The sequence below is a fragment of the Mus caroli genome, chromosome 5 (genome assembly GCF_900094665.2).
Source record: "Mus caroli chromosome 5, CAROLI_EIJ_v1.1, whole genome shotgun sequence".
Lineage (NCBI taxonomy): Eukaryota > Metazoa > Chordata > Mammalia > Rodentia > Muridae > Mus > Mus caroli.
In genome coordinates, this window is record NC_034574.1 from 3,614,623 (window position 1) to 3,635,975 (window position 21,353).

Below are 21,353 nucleotides of genomic sequence, written 5' to 3' on the forward strand. Positions count from 1 at the left end.
TAAAGCTTTACTACAGAGCAATTGTGATAAAAACTGCATGGTACTGGTATAGTGACAGACAAATAGACCAATGGAATAGAATTGAAGACCCAGAAATGTCCGCCAACTCTGTGCCCAGGTGACCAAATGCTGGCACTGACCGGAAGGGACTTGTGACCCTGTTCAGGCCAGTTTCCTGCTTCCCTAATGCTTTCTCAGGTCCCAAGCAATTGGATTGGAACAGAAGTTGTGTTCCACTCACTGGTGGTCCTAAGATCGCGTGGAGAGTCCTCATGGGGATTTTGGCGGTGTCCGCCTACTCCAGGCTCATGGTGTCCTTGTGCTAGCGACAACTGGAAGGGCCAATTAACACTCTTATAATCAAAACATTTGTGAGACTGAAGCAAGAAGGTTGTTATGAGTTTGAGAATAACTGGTCTACATAATAAGTTCCAAGTCAACCTGAGCTATAGTTCAGATAATGAACACAGAGGCAAATGGATGGAACTAGAAAATATCATCTTGAGTGAGGTAACCCAGACCCAAAAGGACATGTATAATATGTACCCACCGATAAATAGATATTAGTCAAAAAGTACAGAATACCTATGAAGTACCCCACAGACCCTAAGAAAATAAACAGGAATGAAGGCCCAAGTGAAGATGCTTCAATCCCCCTTAGAAGGGGTAACAAAATAATCATGGGAGGCAGAGGGAAGGAGGGACCTGGGTGGGAGAGGAGAGGGGGATGTGAAAAGGGAAGCAGTATCAGGTTTATGGGGAGATAGAAAAGAAGTACAGAGGGTCAGAAGAATGGATGAAAATATGCAGCTGCTGGGGTTGAGGGTCTCTAGAAAGTCATGGACACCTAGGATGGGGGAGACATCCAGGACTCAATGTGGGTGACCTTAGCCAATGTGCCCATCAGTGGTTATATGGAACCTGAAGATACCTCCCCCCAGTGGAGGGATGGGGACTCTAACCTTCCTACAATATTTTTGACCCAGAATTATTCCTGTCTAAGAGAAATGCAGGGACAAAAATGGGACAGAGACTGAACAACTGGCCAACCAGTGACCAGCTCAACATTGGATCCATCTCAAAGATGGGCACCAATCCTGGAAACTATTATGGATGTTATATTTTGCTTGCAGATAGGAGATTCGCTTGGCTATCATCTGAAAGGCTGAGACAGATGCACATACAGTCAAGCATTGGACTGACATTCATGATCCTAATAGAAGAGTTAGGGCAAGGACTGAACTAGCTGAAGGGGAATGCAATTCCATAGGAAGGAAAGCAGTGTCAACTAACCTAGACCCCCTGGGTGATCCCAGAGACTGAGACAACAATCAAACAGCATATACAGACTGGTCAGAGGCTCTTGATACATATGTAGTAAAGGACTGGGTTATCTGGACTCACTGCTAGAGGGTGTGTCCCGTCCTGTAGAGACTTGTTCCCCTGTGGTGGAGGGGTTGCCCAGGGGTAGTACCCTCTCAGAGGGGAAGGGGAGGGAGCATGAGAGAAAGAACTCTGCAAGGGAAGACCAGGAGTGGGACAACATTTGGAATATAAGTAAACAAAACTGTTAACTGATAAAACAAATAGGTAATGAATGAAAGTTTCTTCACCCAGCCAAGTGTTACCCTAGTAATTCCCCAAATTGCTGTTATATGGCCTGATGACTAGCTGACATACTGCCTCATAATCATTCTTTTTAATATTATAGAGAAATAAGGTTGAGTCGCCTTATTTTCATTATTCTTGGCTTAACATCATTGCCTTTTAATTAAATTATTTACTGAAACACCTAACTAAAATTGTTTTGCCAAAAGGCAAGATCTTTACTTTTGTTTTTAATATGTAGAAAAAATTAATATATTATATTTTTGGATATATTAAATTTCTGTGTTTCTCTCTCACTATAATTAGCTAACAAGGATGGGGACATCTGTGAACTTTTTTTTTTACATTATTCTAGACTTTTCAAATCTTTGTTGAGAATAAATCATGAAAAATCTACAAGTTTCCCTCAAAGAAAAGGTAAGAATTTTAATGGTAAATAAATTCTTAATATTAGTACTGAAAGCTGGCACCTACTGGAAAAATAAATCAAGGTTCACATTTCTGAGAATATGCAAAAGTTAAAAAATTCGATAAAAAATTAATATAATAAGTATATGTACTTTCTGACAGGCATAGTTTCTTGCTACAAATATTACCCCTTAGATTCTAGGAGATGGAGTACATTAAAAGAAAAGGATAAAGTAAGGAATCCAATCCATGGGGTAAAAGAAATAATGAATGCAATTAAAGAGATGAGTAATCACATCTACAAAATGATGTTGAAACAAGACCTACAACCACAACTGCAGAAATCTTGAAAGGCATGCTGTCCATATTAAAACAAAAGAGACAGCAGAGTGCACTCAACTTGGGAGGTTACTACAGGAAATAGAAATAGAACTGTCTTATCATCTGGTTTATATAAATTCAAAGAAAGTTTTTTGTGTGTGAATGACAATACAGAAATAAATTAGAAAGAAGCAGCCATATAATATTTGGCATTTAAGAATATAAAGATTTTTGAAAGTATTTCCACAAAAATGTATGTAGTTATAGTACTGTAGGATGCTTGGTATGTACATGTATATGTACATGCATATGTATATATGTATAAGTGCATATGCATGTATATATATATGTACATATGCATGTATATAACACAGTGATATGTATATACACATAATATATGTACATATATGTCACAGTAATATAATATTAAATATTGGGAAACTGCATAACTTATGTAAAATCTTACCATTATATCTTATATATTTAAAAATTTACATAAAAATTTATTGAGCTAGCATTTACTTATTGTCATATAATTCTATACTTTTTAATGTAAATGTATGTCTAAGCATCATATAAGATTAATCACATCAAGTTTCACATAAAATAAAGACCTTACACCAACTTAGTTTCTCACTGATTGTCTATGTTCTATGTAATATAATTTAGCCATTTTCTTTTTACTATGCTCGTACTACATGTACTGGATTTCTTTTTCAAACAGTTATGTACATCAACCTTGGACATCGGTCTGATTATTTTCTTAAAATGTATGCCACAGGGAAGGGTGGCTAAGTAAATTCATGTTTTAAAATATTTGCTAAATAACTAAGTATAGAATAAATATTGAAATACTATTCCCATGTGCAAATTTCTACTCTAATCAAAAGCACTTTTCATGCTTGCGAGGTTATGATTTAAATCTGTACAAACTTGGATTCCCTCATTATCCCTCCTAGCACTCCAAGGACTCTAAAATGCACATCTAACTGCATAGCCTTTCATAACTATTCTTAAATAACATTTAGATTTACTTTCCCCCCCTTTAACCACAAGTATGACAAGATCATCTGATTGCTTAAACATCCTTGGATACTAACAATTCCTCATGAGCTTTTAATGGTGACACATGTAATATTAGTCAAATATTTTCTTAGAGAATGAACATGTGCTTTTCATTCAATAATTCTATTTAACTTTATGTTTGGGGGCTTTGTGATAAGCTTACATACCTAAAGCAATGTTTAACCAGTGATGAATAAATATATTGATGCAGGAGAGTGGAATGGGCAATCATAGAAATTCATTTCTTTAGCAACCCACTCATTTAATATACTTATTAAAATATTAAATCACTTTTCATTTTCATTCACCTAATATCTTAGGATGTTGAACAAGTTTTTGAACATTTTTTTACTATTTGCATTCCATATTTTGAGTACTCTTTTTACTTTGAATTGTGTTGCTTTCTAATGTTTAGTTTTCTAAGTTCTATATATGTTATATATACTAATCCTCTAACGTGTGAATAACAGAGAAAGGCATTTTCCCAACATGAAGTTTTTCCTTCACTTGAATTGTTGTATAGTTTGGTGTTAAAGAAACTTTTTAGTCTCATTAGGTCCCTTTAATAGGTCCTAATTAGGTCCCTTTAATAAATATTGACCCATGCTATCAGGGTCCTGTTTAAAAGGTCCATTCTATCATATTCAGGATATCATTTGTTGAAGTTTATTTTTTTTCTCCAATTTGTATGTTAGTCTCTTTATAAAAACAAGTTAATGTGGCTGTAGGAGTGTGGGTTTTAGGATGGCTTCAAGTAAGGAAATGATGATGAATTGAGGCACTCTTGAAGGGGAACTGGAATGCTTATTTACTGCTGGAGAAGTGTGAACGAGTGTAATAACCATGAAGATCAGTAAGTCAATTCCCCAAGAAAATTAGAAATGGGAAGAGATGGCTCAGAGGTTAAGACCACTAATTACTCTTGCTGAGGAAGAGCAAGCTTCAGTTCCCAACACCCACATGGTGATTCACATATGTCTATAACTACATTTCCAGGTGACTTGGCCATGTATGCATGAGGTACAGTTAAATGTATTCAGATAAAATAAACACACACACACAAAAGGGGTCTTTGTAAAACAGGCTAGAAATAGGTCTATCATGTCATCTAACTCTATCCATCTTCAGCATATATCTAAAGAACTTTATATCTTATTATAGAGGTAATTATTCATGGCCATTGCTACCATATTCACAATGATCAGAAAGAAAGGATCCCAGATGGCAATTAACTGCTCGATGTTGTTATTTTACAAAGCATATTATTTTCAGCTGTTAATAAAAGCAAAATTATGAAATTCACAGGTAAATAAATGGAAATGGAAAAAATCATTCTATAACAAGACAAGTCAGACACAGAAATATGCATGTTGCATATTTCTCTTAATTGTAGATATTAACTTTTAATCTTCAAATATATATGCTTAATTTGAGTACTTACTTGGATCAAGAAGTTAGCAAAGAAACATTAAGGGAGTCTTTAAGAGAAAGAAGCTAGAACAAATTAGTATAAAGAATTAAGGTGGAGGCCCGGAGCCCAGAGCAAGAGGGAGAAGGGAAGGAGAAAAAATAAGGGGGGGGGGCAACAAAAAAGGAAGAGTTAAGTTAGAATTGCAAATGGAAGGTAGGGAATATGAGGAGAAACAAAAAAAAATACTAAACACCTTTTCAAAAGCCATATGGATACCTGCTACTGTAGAAGCTTCTTGACAGAACATATGCATATATAAAAACAGCTAAAATGGCAGTTAGACCACTGGCTAACAAATAAAAAGCCTAGTCCAGCATAATTCCTAACAAAAATATATAAGCATTTGTTCTCATACCCACCGAAAAGTATAGTCTTCATCACTCATCAAAAAAATATTATCTTTGCAATAGACAGAAACCACTGCAGAAGACCAAGGACAATGAAAATACAGCGTTTTGCATCACAGACCTAATGGATGCATCTACTCACACACTTATGACTTGAAGAACTTTGTGAAAGATGGGTAGAAAGACTGTAAGAACTGGAGGATAGTGGAGTTTGCTGAGATCCTGGCTCCTAGTAATGTCAGAAGCCAGCCTTACAGAATCTAACCAACATGAATGCCCAAACATGAGCTGAACATCAGTGCAACCGCTGGACGTGCCAAGTTGATGGAGAAAAGCACATGCAGCTTCAACCCTACATTAAAGAAAGCAAAGCTATAGGAGACTAACTAAATCTGGAAACAGAAGTGGTCATTCCCAGCAAAGACCACAATGATTGATGGCTAATCTCAAACGGTCATCCTGGAAGATAACATTATATGGAATCAACAGGTTATATTTAAGTTTATATTTATATATACACATATATAGTTGCCTGCAATAATAAAACTCTAAGAAGAGGCCATCAATTTAGACAGGAGTAGAGAGGGTTATAAATAGGTTTTGAGAGAGGAGATGGAAGAGAACAACATAGTTAAAAGATAATGTCAAAAATAAACAATAATAACAACATAATTCTCAATCTTTGGAATGAGTTACCTCTTTTGTAGTTGTTAGACAGAGAGGACCCATATGCCCCTAAATATTATGGACTATTTTAAGTACTTTTGGTTACCCTCTCAAAATTGACAGATATTACATACTTGAGTTATAGCACATAAAGAACTTAAGGTGGTTCTGGCCTGGAAGTTTCATCTCAGATGGCTAGTTTTTTTAGTGCTGAAACAATCTATCTGTGCTTCCCAAGGAGCACAGAGATTACAGTTTTACCCAGAAGCAAACTCTGAAAGCTGTAATAATGACTAGCATAGAAAGACAAGTCCACTGTTGCAATAGCAGAATGAACATCATAGGAGCACCCAACTTATTTCTGATTGGATATAAGGGTCACTTCAAATGATGAAAATCTTGTCTTGTACTAATATTGGGTGTATGAATCCATAATAAGAAAATAATAGTATTCATGGCAAAATCTACTGCTATTATTCCATGAAATGGACATAAAATGTAACTGGTTCTTTATACTGTCTCATTATACACATAGATCAGTGTGTCATTCCATTGCCAATAGAAAAGCTTCTATTTGTAGTATATAGCAATTAACACCAGAAACTAGGCATGGTGCAGAAAGCACATAGACCCAGAAACTAGTCAAGGTGCAGAAAGCACATAGACCCAGAAACTAGGCAAGGTACAGAAAGCACATAGACCCAGAAACTAGGCATGATGCAGAAAGCACATAGACCCAGAAACTAGGCATGATGCAGAAAATAAAAGAATAAAGATTTTCAGCCCTAAATGGATTATCAATAATCACACCTCTTGCCTTGGCAGGAAACTGATTGGAAATAGGATAAGAGTCAGGGGCAGTGGGAGAACATACAGAAACTGTCTTTTCTGTACACAGAAAGGCAACTTCACATGTGAAATCATGTTGGTTATAACAGTATGCTTAAGATCTGTGCAAGATCAAGTTAGAAAAACTGCCAGCTTGGAGAGGAAGTGGGGATGGAATTCCAACTCCAGTTGAGGAAATATTGACAACTGATAACCACTAAGTGAATGACATTATTTTTAAAAATTAATAATATATTCTCTCATAGATAGATAATACTTTTGCAGAGGTCTACATATCTAAGCTTACATGTGAAGTACAAATTAGACCCTATAGGCCAAAAAAAAAAAAAAAAAAAAAGGAGGATGTAATTATACTGTTTGGGTAGAGGGTGATGTATTTGGGAGGAGTTGAGGAAGAGGAATAAATATGATCAAAAACATTGTAAAAATATCTAAGAACTAATAAAAATATTAATTTCACTAAAAATACTTAATGACTTATTGGCATGGGTGTGAGTGATGCATCTCAGTTCTAGAGGCACAGTGCCTAGAATTGATGAGTAACTTTTGTTTTCAGAGCTAGTGACAGACATAGGGTAGGAGAATCAGCAAATTAAAAACAACTCTTTAATTTTTTAATTAGATATTTTCTTCAATTACATTTCAAATGCTATCATGAAAGTCCCCTATAACCTCCCCCACCCTGCTCCCCAGCCCACCCACTCCTGCTTCCTGGCCCTGGCATTCCCCTGTACAGGGGCATAAGATCTTCGCAAAACTAAGGGTCTCTCCTCCCCTTGATAGCTGACTAGGCCATCCTCTGCCACATATGCAACTAGATACATAGTTCTGGGGGTAATGGTTAGTTGATATTGTTGATCCTCCTATAGGGTTGCAGACCCCTTTAGATCCTTGGGAACTTTCTCTAGCTTCTTCATTAGGGGCCCTGTGTTCCATCCAATAGATGACTGTGAGCACCCACTTCTGTATTTGCACGCACTGACATAGCCTCACAAGAGGTAGCTATATCAGGGTCCTGTCCATTTTTGGTGGGAATGCAACCTGGTACAACCACTCTGGAAATCAGTATGTCAGTTCCTCAGAAAATTGGACATAGTACTATCAGAAGATCCAGCAATACCTTTCCTGGACATATACCCAGAAGATGTTCCAACTGGATATAAGGACACGTGCTCCACTATGTTCATAGCAGCCTTATTTATAATAGCCAGAAGCTGGAAAGAACCCAGATGTTCCTCAACAGAGGAATGGATGCAGAAAATGTGATACATTTACACAATGGAGTACTACTCAGCAATTAAAAACAATGAATTTATGAAATTCATAGGGAAATGGATGGATGTGGATTATATCATCCTGAGTGAGGTAACCCAATCACAAAAGAGCACACATGATATGCATTCACTGATAAGAGGATATTAGCCCAGAAACTTAGACTACCCAAAATACAACTTGCAAAACACATGAAACTCAAGAAGAAGGAAGACCAATGAGTGGATACTTTGTTCCTTCTTAGAATGGGGAACAAATACCCATGGAAGGAGTTACAGAGACAAAGTTCAGAGCTGAGACAGAAAAAGGACCATCCATGGACTGCCCCACCCAAGGATCCATCCCATATATAACCACCAAATCCAGACACTATTGCATATGCCTGTAAGATTTTGCTGACACACCCTTTAGTTTTTTAAGTTTAAGAGTGCAAGTAATTTTGTACCAGTCTACTAACTCTCTAGGATTCCAAAATAAAAGTGGAGAAGCCTGGGCTTTCATCATTTCTTGTTACTGATTTCAAGGTACCAGTGGTAAAACAATGAACTCTTAAAATCGTGGACATTGAACAGCTGGATCTGAAGATCCTTCAAGCTGACTCTGATCACCACAGATATTGCAGAGATGTTAAGAATTAGAAAGATGATAATTCACTCTTTGAATTATGAAGAAAAGGAAAGGTCCTGCTAAGAGGTGACATAAGATTTGTTGCTTTAATAACAAGAAGCAGAAAGGTCCCAGTCAGATGGAAGTACTGAAGGTAGAGGGAACAGAAAGCACATGGCACATCTATGATCAGAATGCAGATTTTTAAATAGATGTGTTCTGTAAGTGAAAAATCATGATCTTAAATTCTTTTAGCCAATGTAAAATAAATATATAAATTAAATTGAATATGAGCAAAAATCTAAGATTAGTTTTGCTGTAATTCTTCATTAGTAGAATATCCAATTACAAGAAAACACACACACACACACTTACACACACACACACACACACACACACACACTCACACACACACTGTGTCACCATGTTCTATGAAATTGGGGCTCACAGAATGTGAAACACACAGATTACATTACAGAATGGTTTTCTTTATTGTTTCAGTCTGACTTGCGGTTTGGGCATGGAATGTTTCCCACCTGCTCACATGTTTGAACACTTGTTAACAGAACATAGAACTGATTTATACGACTGTGAAATCTGTAAGAGTCTTTTGGAAGAAGTATATCAGTAGGGCAGGCCTTAAGATTTTGTAGCCCAGTCATATTTCTTATTCTTCCTCTTGTTGACTTTGAACACAGTGATACCTGCTGCCTCACTTGGTGCTACACCTTCCCTGTTGTGTTGGATAGCCTACACTTTTAAACTGCATCTCCAAAGAAACCCTTCATCATTTTTGGGGAGTGGTGCAGATATTATTACTGCATCATAACAATAAGAACCGTAACTAGTACTCTGGCCACATAAACCACTCGGTCTTGACATGGAAGTTTTATGAAGAAAACTAGAGAAAATTGGGAAGAAAACAATATACAATTTTAGATGTGAGCCATCCCCTTTGGGCTCATAGTGATAATGATAGATCGACTTTAATATTTTACCTAGAGTTAGTAGAGAAGGAAAGAATCCAAAACAACATTTTAGAAAGGAATCATTTTAAGTTTGATTTGAAACCTAACACTAAACAAGACCCTCTGAGAAAAATAAATCCTGTGTAAAGTCAAGGGAGATTCGATGGATTAAGCTCCACATGTAGAGTCTGAGAGTAGGATCCTTCATGAATACAGAAGGTATTCTAGCTTGTATATGTTTGCTTTTAATTTAGAAGAGCAATTGTGTCTCTAGGGTAAAAAAAGAGTTCTCAATATGAAGATGTGTGATACTGTTTCAATATAAAACATTTGCAGCTATTAGTCTCCAAAATATGAGTGTGATCTAAAAATGGTCTCATGAGGAATTGATTGCTATTGACATGTTCACTGTATTAACAATCACAGTATTGCTTTAGCCAAGGAACTGCCATTTATATACACACAGAAATTGCTCTAGAATGATGTTCAGCAATTGTAAGGAATTAGAATATGTCTGGGAATGGTAGATGGAATAACTGAATTGTTTCCTCAAAACATGAGTTATAAACACAAAAAGATTGTCAAAGCTACAGCCTCATTATATTTCCTTGTGGGAGAGAGTTTAAAACCTCAGATGTATTAATGGTGAACTAAATTGTCTCTATAAATAATGCCCAAATAGCTCAATTCTTGTTCAAATTACAGAGAAGGTATTATTAAGTGTTCAACAGGAAATTCTGTTTTATTTTTAAAGATATATACTTACTTCTGGAGAATTAAAATGTGCTTATATGTAACTAAAGATGTAGCTCAGCAGTTAAAAGCACTTGCTGTTTTTACACAGGATTTATTTCAGTTCCTGTCATCTACATACTAGATCAAAGCCATTTTTGACACCAATCTCAGGGCATCTGATGCTATCTCCTGGCCTTTTTAGGAATCAGAAATTAACATATCTCTCTCTCTCTCTCTCTCTCTCTCTCTCTCTCTCTCACACACACACACACACACACACACACACACACACACACACTTATACACACAAACACATTCACACACAAATAAATGAATGAATAAAAAGATAAATAAATAAAAGTATGTTCATGAATAATATAATTACAATAAAATCATCAGGTACACTGTATTGCTATTTGACACAGAAAATAGTTAAGATACAGATATATCATAAACTGGAGAATAATGCATGAAAGATAAAGGGAGGATTCAAAGCTTGTTTTATTTCTAGTTCTAATTTGGTCTACTGCTGAGTAATGAATGGATTCTAACTTTGGATTTCTGTCTCAAAAATGGAAGATTATATTACTGGAAATTCAGCAGCAGAGGCAAGAAATTTCATTGAACCCACATGGAAGTAAAATGTTGGCAGACACTCTTATTCCTAAGTCCAAAATCTATTTATTCTTAGTTAGATCCTACCATCCTCAAAATCACTATGCTTGTCAAGAATAGCTTATAATGAAGCAAGAACCAACTGGTTGTATTTAGCTTTGAAATTTAGAGGTTGCTTTTGCATATTTTATTTTAATGACTTCTTCATTTTAAGAACATAAAGTTTCCTTTCATTAAATTTTTTTTTTAATTTGGCTTAATCTAAATCTCATCCAATTTTCAAAATATTTTGGGCCAAAATAAATTTTTAAAAAGTAATATTTCCACACTATCCCGGCAGCAGACTACCAAGGTTTACTGAAAATTTAATTATTATAAAAGTGGGCAGCAGAAACAAAAATTCTGAATTGATTTTCAGTAGAAAGAATCTGGAAAATTTTGTGTTTAATTAGCTTTCTATGAAGTCTCATCTCCTTTAAAGTTCCTATAGAAGCTGCCAATCTTGATGAAACAGGCAGCAATATAAATTGTAGCCATTAAGAGGAAAAGCATCTTAGACAGTGGGAAGAGTATGAGCCAAGAGGGGCAGGTGGAAAACCATAAGGTGCCTTTTAGAAAACTGCAGGGGCATGCTGGAGTTCCAGGAGAGAAGTTTGGAAGTAGTTGCAAAAGCCAGGTTGCACGTGGTTTGAATGGTGGTCTGAATAAGCCTATCTTCATTTAAATGTCAGTCACCATTCACTGGAGAGTGTGTAGGAAAGTAGTGGTCTTGTGAATGCGGTAAGCTAATTTGGTTATTAGTGGATAAGCTGAATTTGAATAGGGAAAGTGCTGGAAATAAAGAGTTCTGTCAGAGGCTTGTAGTAATGACATGTAAGAATGGAAAATTCCAAGGGTGCAAGACTGAGAAACCAGTATAAGACATTGAAAATTACACAAATGAAATTGTTTCAAAGACAAAGAAATTCCCAAAATAGTGGCCATGCCTTCAGTAGCATGTAAACAGGTTGCACTTTCTGCGTCCAGCTTCATTCATATCTGTCCTCTTGCCTTGATATAGACTTCCTACCGTACAGGGTGTACTGGTTTTGACTACATGGTTAACTTCTATAAGTTCTTTTCAAAAATTAGATGATTTGTCCTCTTTTCTTTATCAATCTCTGTTTTGTTTTTAATTTTGGATTTTCACAGCATATGATTTCTGCAATGCTTGTGCATAATGATGTTCTTTGGCTTGTCTCCTCAATGACATTGCTTGGGCTCTGAAGCTGAGAACCAAATCCATCCCTTTACCTATCTACCATAGATATGTATCTACACATTAGAAGCTCTGCAATTGTTTGGATGAATGTGAAGAGTGTGGAAAGTTACACAAAAGCCTAAAAATAAAGGGAAGTGGTGTATAGATGTGATGAAAATATTGAGAACAGGCTGTTCTATTAACATTTTAGAAAACCAATATGACTATGTGCAAAAAAATTATAGAAAGGAAATTGATTAGGCATAATTCTGAGTTGTAATGGATGCTGCATGCTGGCACACTTCTCACCAGGAAACTAATTATCTTCTATTTCTTCATGGTAACTATGTCTGCTGTCAACAATGTCATCTCAATTTCAAAGCATATATACACACACGCCTGTGTAAAACACAGCTCAAGATCAAATACCCATTTTATAAGGTCTTCACTTATCTTTTCCTGAATTCCAAGCATATTTTATTATTAATTAGCCTGAATAAAGTCACATTGAGTGCATATGTTTACAAGAAGTCCTGTCCTAAGCAGCACATTTCATTAATTTGCAGAGCCACTATTTAATTACAAATGGAGTAACTGATATGAGCTATTGATCATTCCTGGCTGTAGAGTTCACTCATTCAACTGACAGTGCCTGAGCCCATTTATTACAAATGTTATGTTTTATAAAGACAAGTAACAGACATCATCTGTGTTTCCATGGAAGCATTCACTATTCCTCCTGACATCGTCCTTCAAAATAAAGTAGAAATCTGAATTTGACCAGATTGCTAAGTAGAACAAATAGTTTTAGGAGAGCATAGATGATTAAGAAACATGTGAAAGCACAACACTAGAAAAAAATACTCACAAAACTCACATGAGGAAAACAGATTGTAAAGAGTAGCCATTAAATGAGTAGCAAAAGACCTGTAGATTAACCATTAAAAAAATTGATCACATAATAGCATGTGAAAAGTAGAGACACTGTTTTCAAACTGCCCAAATTTACAAATTTTGACACAATTAGGGAAGCAAGATAACTTGATATTATTTTGAAAATGATGTTACATTTTTAAGAACTCATGACACATGCTGCAATGTTTTGAGATGACATTGTGTGCTATTTGGAATTTGCTTTGAATCAATATAACAGTATAGTACAGGGACAGTGTGGTGGTATAACTGAGACAGGAATAATGCAACAAGAAATTTATTGGACAGATAGGTCACAGTGTTACTTTTGGATTCTTACAGTTTCAACTACAAGATCCAGTGAACTATCTCAGAGTTATAAAGATAGAATAAAAAAGGATATTTTACTAAATATTGCTAACAAAAGATTACAAGTTGCTTATTGTACACATGAGGGCTGGTCATTACAACCCTTAAGCATTCTGCCCACGGACTTTGCCTATGTCAGCTAAGTACACACAGATACACGTATCTGGCATATTAGGACAGAAATTATTTCATGACAAGTGCTGTATTTTCCAAATCCACATAAGTAGTATTCATCCCATAAATGATAGAAAACATTTAATCTCATTTGATTTGAATAAATGTTTCAGATAGAATATCCAAACTTTACCCAGAGATTACAACATTTCAGCTCCATTTGACACCGTAACTGTTAGTAATAATCATTTGGCCACAGGAGTTTTATTTCTTTGGTCACAGGAATATGACAGTCAGATTTCCTAAGTCACCAACACCTCAATATCTCAGCCAGCAAGGGAAAAATCTGATGCGATATGAACAATAGACATGTAGAGAACAATATATGTGACCTTTAAAGAAATTGAACTGAAAAGTGTACACTTGTCTTTATCTATTGACTTATATGTTTGACTTTTAAAAATGTTTGTTTGAAATGTCTCCTTTATTGGGTAATAATTTTATTGTATTGAGTTCTCAGAGCCAGTATTTTCAAATATACCTTGGAATATTTGCAGGGGTAAAAACAAACATTAGAGGAATTTATCAATTCAGTTTTTGTACATTCTGTCTGTGTAGTTATCAGGGATTTTAGTTATTCCAGTAACTACTTTGGTTACTTTTAATGTTGTGACACTGCTTTTACTGATTTTTTTTTGTGTGTGTTGTGTGTGTGAATTACATGAATTCATACATATATTAACTACATGTCACTACTTTTAGGAAAGATCTACACCCACCTCCAACTTTATGGTGCTCCTAAGAAAAACATGAGTTTCCCTAACATTTGAACAGTAAACAACCTTCCACAAAAAAAAGGAACATGAATGATCTCACTTCTGAGTCTTAGATGATAATAAACAAAGCCGAACCATTGCAGCTCTGCTCTGCAGGCGTAAATCTCAGAGGTGAAAGGACTTTTCTCATGTTGGCTTACCTGCTTATGAGCGTGGTCATAAGAATTAATGTGATTGTCAAACTCCTGGTGTTTGTTATACTGCTTGTCACACAATTCACAGTAAAAGTTCGCTTTTGCATCTTCCAGAGATTTTGCTGTAGACTTCTCCTTTTCTGCAAAATCCTTTAAAAAGGGCAAAAATGTCAGTTACATTTTTGTCTGAGAGAAGGCAGATTTTATATTAACCAAGGAAATGTGTAATTTTACTGTGACTAAAATAAAATGTTGAGGGTTGAGATCTACGATCCATGTCTCTGTGGAAGGAACTTTGAGTGTGTAGCATTATCTCTCTTTTCCTGGTATACTTCTTACATTTTTTGTTTCTCATGAAATCATCAATTCACCCAACCAATCAATCACACTGAACACTCTAGTAGGGATGCCTCTGTTCCTTCTATTGCCAAGGCCTGATGCCAAGGCCTCTATAATCTGAGACTTCAAGACATTATTTTATAAACCCTCAGCACCTGCTAGATCCAGCAATTATACTTGGTTCATGTGTTTCAAACCATTATTTTTTTTATAGGTTTTATGATATTTCATTTGTAGTAGTTTTGGATATATATACTCACAGAATCACACACACTTACCAAATAAGTAAGCTGCAAATAAACATGACCAAAACAACCTATGCCTTGATCCCTTGTTAGTAATCACCAGTGATTTGCTGTTTCTCTCTATTGTCATTATACTGTGTTGTAATACTTCCTGCTTTACACCTTACAACTTCCTATGACTATTACCAAACATGCCATAGTTTTAAAAGTCTACTGCTCCACTAAAATCAAAAGAAACTATTTTCTTAATTGTGTGTGTTCCTGCATTGTTAAGCAACACATGAGGTAGCTGAGAACTGGGGCATATTCAGTATGTGTTACCTAAATCAATGGGTAATCAAGACATATTAATGCCTCCTGCTTCATTTATTAACTTGAAGTGCTCTCAAATTCACTCATACACTAGTAACGATAAATAAATGATCACAATGTTGACATGTCACACACCAGATAAGGAGGTGACAAAGAAATTTGAATTAAAGAATCTATGGTGTTGTTAGTAAACATGTAAAAACATGATTCATACCCAAATACAAAGAGATAAAATTAATAACCATGCAGCATAATGTAATTAGTAGCCTTATCAAACAGGTAAAAGCAAATGCCTGGATGCCTTTTCTCAGAGATTAGAAGAATTGGATTACACTCTAAGTTAAGGGGAGAAAAAAAGAAAGCTTACTAGATATACATATCCAGAAATAAAAATACTCTGGCTTGGCCACAGAGCACCACTTGACTAAAGAAGCTTACTGTCCTGAGGATGGGGCCACTGGTGATAAGTGACCCAGAAGGATGGCTTTGAAGTAGTGAAAAGTGTCTTGATTAAGTAGTGTTAGTATCAAGGCAATGATTATTCTCACACAGTCCTTAGGATTATATTTCCCCCTTCTTCTTTCTAAGGATTACATTGGTATAATCACAGGTATTATTATGTTAGCACAATAATCTTATATCTTTCACATTGGCCTATCACTCAAAAAAGCTTCATTCTCATGAAAGAATGAAAGAGAACACTATTCATGACTGGACTCTGGAATATATTTGTTTTTTATTATTCTAGATTTTACAGAGAACAGCAAGACTTTTCTAATTACTTTCTATATTTTCCTCTAAATCCATTTTTAAAACTCCTTTAATTATCATGTTACATGGGCTTAGGCTTCAGACATAGAAGTTTAACAGTGACTTAAAAAAGAAAAACTATATAGCATTTATTGGTGGTCCTTTCCTATGACAATATCGCAGAACCAAATTATATATCATATTTTTTTTGCTTTGTATAAATAGCAATAAACAATGAATAAACATTTACCTTCTTTACCTTTTCAAGAATGGAAAAATAGGGGTTGCTTACAAATTTCATTAAACACACACACACACATCCTCCCTCCCCCCCACTCACACATACACACAACTGTGGTTCATATGCAAGTATCCTGCAATGCAAGAGGTTAAAAATATAAACTTATCAGCTATCCTCAGGGACCTAGTCACCTGTCTGTAATACCTAAAGAGTTTTTCATTTAAAAGCACTGAGGCTCTATCTATCTATCTATCTATCTATCTATCTATCTATCTATCTATCTATCTATCTACCTATCTATACTATAATTTTTCACTTGAACAAAAATAGACTATAACCACATGGATATTTTTGTACACCTTGAGAGATTTTGCTGGGACATATAAACCATGGGAGAAAAATAAAGTTGTTGTATTTTTCTCCATCCAAACAAAACAAAACAAAACAAAACAAACAAACAAAACCACAGGGAAGATGGAACAAGAGATAGAAATAATTGGTAGGTGGCAAACTACCCTGAGATTCCACCTCCCAGCAATCAGAATGGCTAAGATCAAAAACTCTGGTGACAGCAGATGTTGGTGAGGATGAGGAAAAAGGAGCACTCCTACACTGCTGGTAAAATTGCAAGCTGGTAAAACCACGTTGGAAAACTGTATGGTGGTTGCTCAGAAAATAGGAAATATTTCTACCAGAAGACCCAGCTCCACCCAAAAGATGTTTTGACACATAACAAGGACACATGCTCCACTATGTTCTTAGCAGCCTTATTTATAATAGCCAGAAGCTGGAAAGAACCCAGATGTCCTTTAACAGAAGAATAGGTACAGAAAATGTGGTACATTTACACAATGGAGTACTACTCAGCTATTAAAAAATGATTTCATGAAATTCTTAGGGAAATGTATGGAATTAGAGAATATCATCCTGAGTTAGTTAATCCAGACACAAAAGGACACACTTCGTATATACTCATTGATAAGTGGATATGAGGAAAAAAGCTGGGAATACTCAGAGGTCACATGAAGATTAACAAGAAGGAAGACTCCTGTCAGCAAGCTCTTGGTGGCATCCACAATAGTGTCTAGATTTGGTGGTTGTATATGGGATGCTGACAGGAGCCTGAAATAGCTGCTTTCTGAGAGGCTGTGCCAGTGCCTGAGAAATAGAGAAGTGGATGCTCACAGCCTTCCATTGGATGGAGCACAGGATCCCCAATGAAGGAGCTAGAGAAAGTACCCAAGGAGCTGAAGGGGTTTGCAGCCCCATAGGAGGAACAACAATATGAACTAACCAGTAACCTCAGAGCTCCCTGGGACTAAACCACGAACCAAAGAAAATACATGGTGGGACTCATGGCTCTAGCTGCATATGTAGCAGAGGATGACCTAGATGGCCATGGGAAGAGAGGCCCTTGGTCCTATGAAGGCTCTATTCCCTAGTGAAGGGGAATGTGAAGGCAAGGAAGTGGGAGTGGATGCATTGGTGAACAGGTGGAGGGGGGAGGGAATAGGGGGTTTTGGGAGGGGAAACCAGGAAAGAGGATCACAATCAAAATGTAAATAAAGAAAATATCTAATAAAGTAAATTTTCAAAAAAGTAGGAAGGCCAAAGTGTTCATGCTTTAACCCTCCTTAGAAGGGAGAACAAAATAATCATGGGAGGTAGAGGGAGGGAAAGATCTTGGGGTTGGAAAAGAAGAATGGGAGGGAAAAAGGGGGGTCAGGAACAGGTATGGAAAGAGAAAAGTTCAGTGGGTCAGGAAATTGAATAGAAATATGTAGCGGTGGGGGATGGGGAACTGGGAGTAGCCACTAGAAAGTCCCAGAAGGGAAAGGCTCCCAGGACCCAACTGAAATGACATTAGTGGAAATACCTAACAAAGAGGAGGTAGAACCTGTAGAGACCACCCCTAAGTTGAGGGATGGGGACACCCACACATTACAATTTTTATTATTATTATTATTATTATTATTTTGCATAGAACTGTTCCTGTCTAAAGGAAATGCAGGGACAAAAACTGGAGCAGAGACTGAAGAAAATGCCTTCCAGAGACCACCTCACCTAGAGACTGATCCCATCTGCAGACACCAAACCCTGATACTAAGAAGCACTGGCTGACAGGATCATGTTATGGCTATCTCCTGAGAGGTTCTGCCAGCATTTGACTAACACAGATGCAGATATGTACAGTTAACTCTTGGACTGAGCCCAAGGACCCCAATGGAAAAATTAGGGGAAGGACTGAAGGAAGTGAAGGAGATTGCAATCCCATAGGAAGAACACCACCACCCAGAGCTTCCAGGGAATAAACTACTAACCAAAGAATATACATGGAGGGACCCATGGCTCTAGCTGGATATGTAGCAGAGGATGGCCTTGTTTGGCATCAAAGGAAGGGGAGGACCGTGTTCTTGTGTAGGCTTGATGCCCCATCTTAGGGAGATGCTAGAGTGGTGAGGTGGGAGAGGGTGGATGAGTAGAGGAGCACCTTCAGAGAGGCAGGATGTGGGGGAAAGAGATTGGGGGCTTGGCAAGGGGAAACTGGGAAGGGGGCCAATATTTTAAATGTAAATAAATAAAAAAATAAAAAGAGAAAATGAAGGGATGAAAGAGAGTAAAAGATAGGTACCTTAAGAACATTTGGTAATCAGAAATGTTAGGCTACAGCTAGACAGGACGTTAAGGATATTTTGTAAAAGAGTTGTGGTCCAATGACTTTACCCTCGCAACTTGGCTTAGGCCTAAGTTAAATTAGACGGGCTAACCAGATGGAAGGGAATTGAAAACTAGTCATCAGAAAGCTGGTGGATACAGTCTCAGACAAGAAGGATCAGGTAAACCAAACCCATGGTTTACTATCTTACTGACATTTACCATTTATATGATTTGTGTCAAATTAGAGAACCTTGAAGAGTAAAGCTGATGGTCAGACAGAAATCAACCATTGGGTTACAGTTACTCAGATACTTCATGTGGATTGTACTGGAGGACGGCTCCGTAGCTGAAGAGCAGAAAACAATAAGGCTAATTTTTATGTTGTAATTTTGTAATAATTCTGCAAAATTGATTACTTTGTATAATTAATATTTTGGGTATGAGGAGAGTATATATATTTTCACAGCAAGAATTAAATAGTCATGGATATAATAGATGTGTTTATAAACTGCCAGGTATTTTTTCAAAGTACTGCCTTTAATTAGAAGAGTAGATATTTCCTATCAAATTGCTGCAATTATCACAATTTTTACTGCCCACTAAAACCATCAAGTGCCTCTTGTAAACTAACATCATGCAAACACTGTATTCTTTTTATCAGTTTAATCTTTGCTGTAAAAATATGCCCTATGATTTTCCCATTAAGCATGTGAAAAAGGGCACACACACTTTGACACAGACCATGCTGCAGAGCCTGAAATTGGGCTCAGGTCAGTCTGACTTAAGCGCGATTGATGCCTGTGGTCACAGCTGCTCCAATGACTTTGTCATGATCCAGCAGCCAGATAAGTCCAAAGTCACAATTAGCTGGTTGTGAATATGCACAAACCTAGAGTATATAATAAAAAAAGTGGAAATTCATTGACTATGTTTTTTTTTTCATCGTAAATGATTTGAGGATACAATTCATATTGAGTAAAAACCTACATAAGAAATTTCATTATTAGGCAAGAGATTGCTTTAAGGATTTTAATGTTCTTTAGCATATTCTACTGGTCTCCCCAAAATCCTGTACACCTGTTTCTAAAAAGTAGATATTGCTGATTTATATTTTTTGCCTCCATTTCTTTTTGTAGCTTGTTAAAAACTAAATTAAAAATAATCATGTTTTAAGATTATTATTTATTTCATTTTATTCATACAGAGAAAGTAATTTAGTCTTTGAAAAAGAGAACCTTGAATGTCAGCCTGTGCCTTAAAATAGTTCAAGTGCTGAAGAGTTCAGTGTTCTCAGAATAAATTAAGGTGAATAACAATAAGTAGCTAGCGAGATTGACGTGAAGTAAGATGTAATAATTTTTGTACTTAGTATAGTGCAGAATGAGGTCAGAAAGCACCATTCCAGGCTATGACAAAACGTGACCCAAGCACCCAATGTCAAAATACATCTTTAGAGTGAAGATAACTATTTTTTAAACTTTTTCCAATTTTTTATTAGGTATTTTTTTAATTTACAATTCAAATGCTATCCTGAAAGTTCCCTATACCCTCCCCTCACCCTGCTCCCCAACCCACCCACTCCTGCTTCTTGGCCCTGGCATTCCCCTGTAGTGGGGCTTATAAAGTTTGCAAGGGGCCTCTCTTCCCAATGATGGCAAACTAGGCCATCTTCTGCTACATATGCAGCTAGAGACACAAACTCTGTGGGTACTGGTTAGTTCGTATTGTTGTTCCACCTATAGAGTTGCACACCCCTTCAGCTCCTTGGGTACTTTCTCTAGCTCCTCCATTGGGGGCCCTGTGTTCTATCCAATAGATGACTATGGGCACCCACTTTTGTATTTGCCAGGCAGTGGCATAACCTCACAAGAGACAGCTATATCAGGGTCCTTTCAGTAAAATCTTGCTGGCGTATGCAATAGTGTCTGCTTTTGGTGGCTGATTATGGGATGGATCCCTAGGTGGGGCAGTCTCTGGATGGTCCACCCTTTTGTCTCAGCTCCAAACTTTGTCTCTGTAACTCCTTCCATGGGTATTTTGTTCCCAATTCTAAGAAGGGGTGAAATAGCTACACTTTGGTCTAAACAAAGAATTAGCAACTGAGGAATACCGAATGGCTGAGAAGCACCAAAAGAAATGTTCAACATCCTTAATCATCAGGGAAATACAAATCAAAACAACCCTGAGATTCTACCTCCCACCAGTCAGAATGGCTAAGATTAAAAATTCAGGTGACAGCAGATGCTGGCAAGGATGTGGAGAAAGAGGAACA

General features: G+C 36.6%; 1 protein-coding gene across 1 annotated transcript in view; it reads right to left on the minus strand.

Annotated features, from left to right (window-relative positions):
• The window catches only part of Znf804b (zinc finger protein 804B), a 542,692-nt gene that overhangs the window by 99,854 nt on the left and 421,485 nt on the right, over positions 1-21,353 (minus strand). Inside the window, exon 2 of the mRNA XM_021163875.2 lies at positions 14,543-14,686. Within this exon, the coding sequence (XP_021019534.1) occupies positions 14,543-14,686 (144 nt within the window). The remainder of the gene's footprint in view (positions 1-14,542; positions 14,687-21,353) is intronic.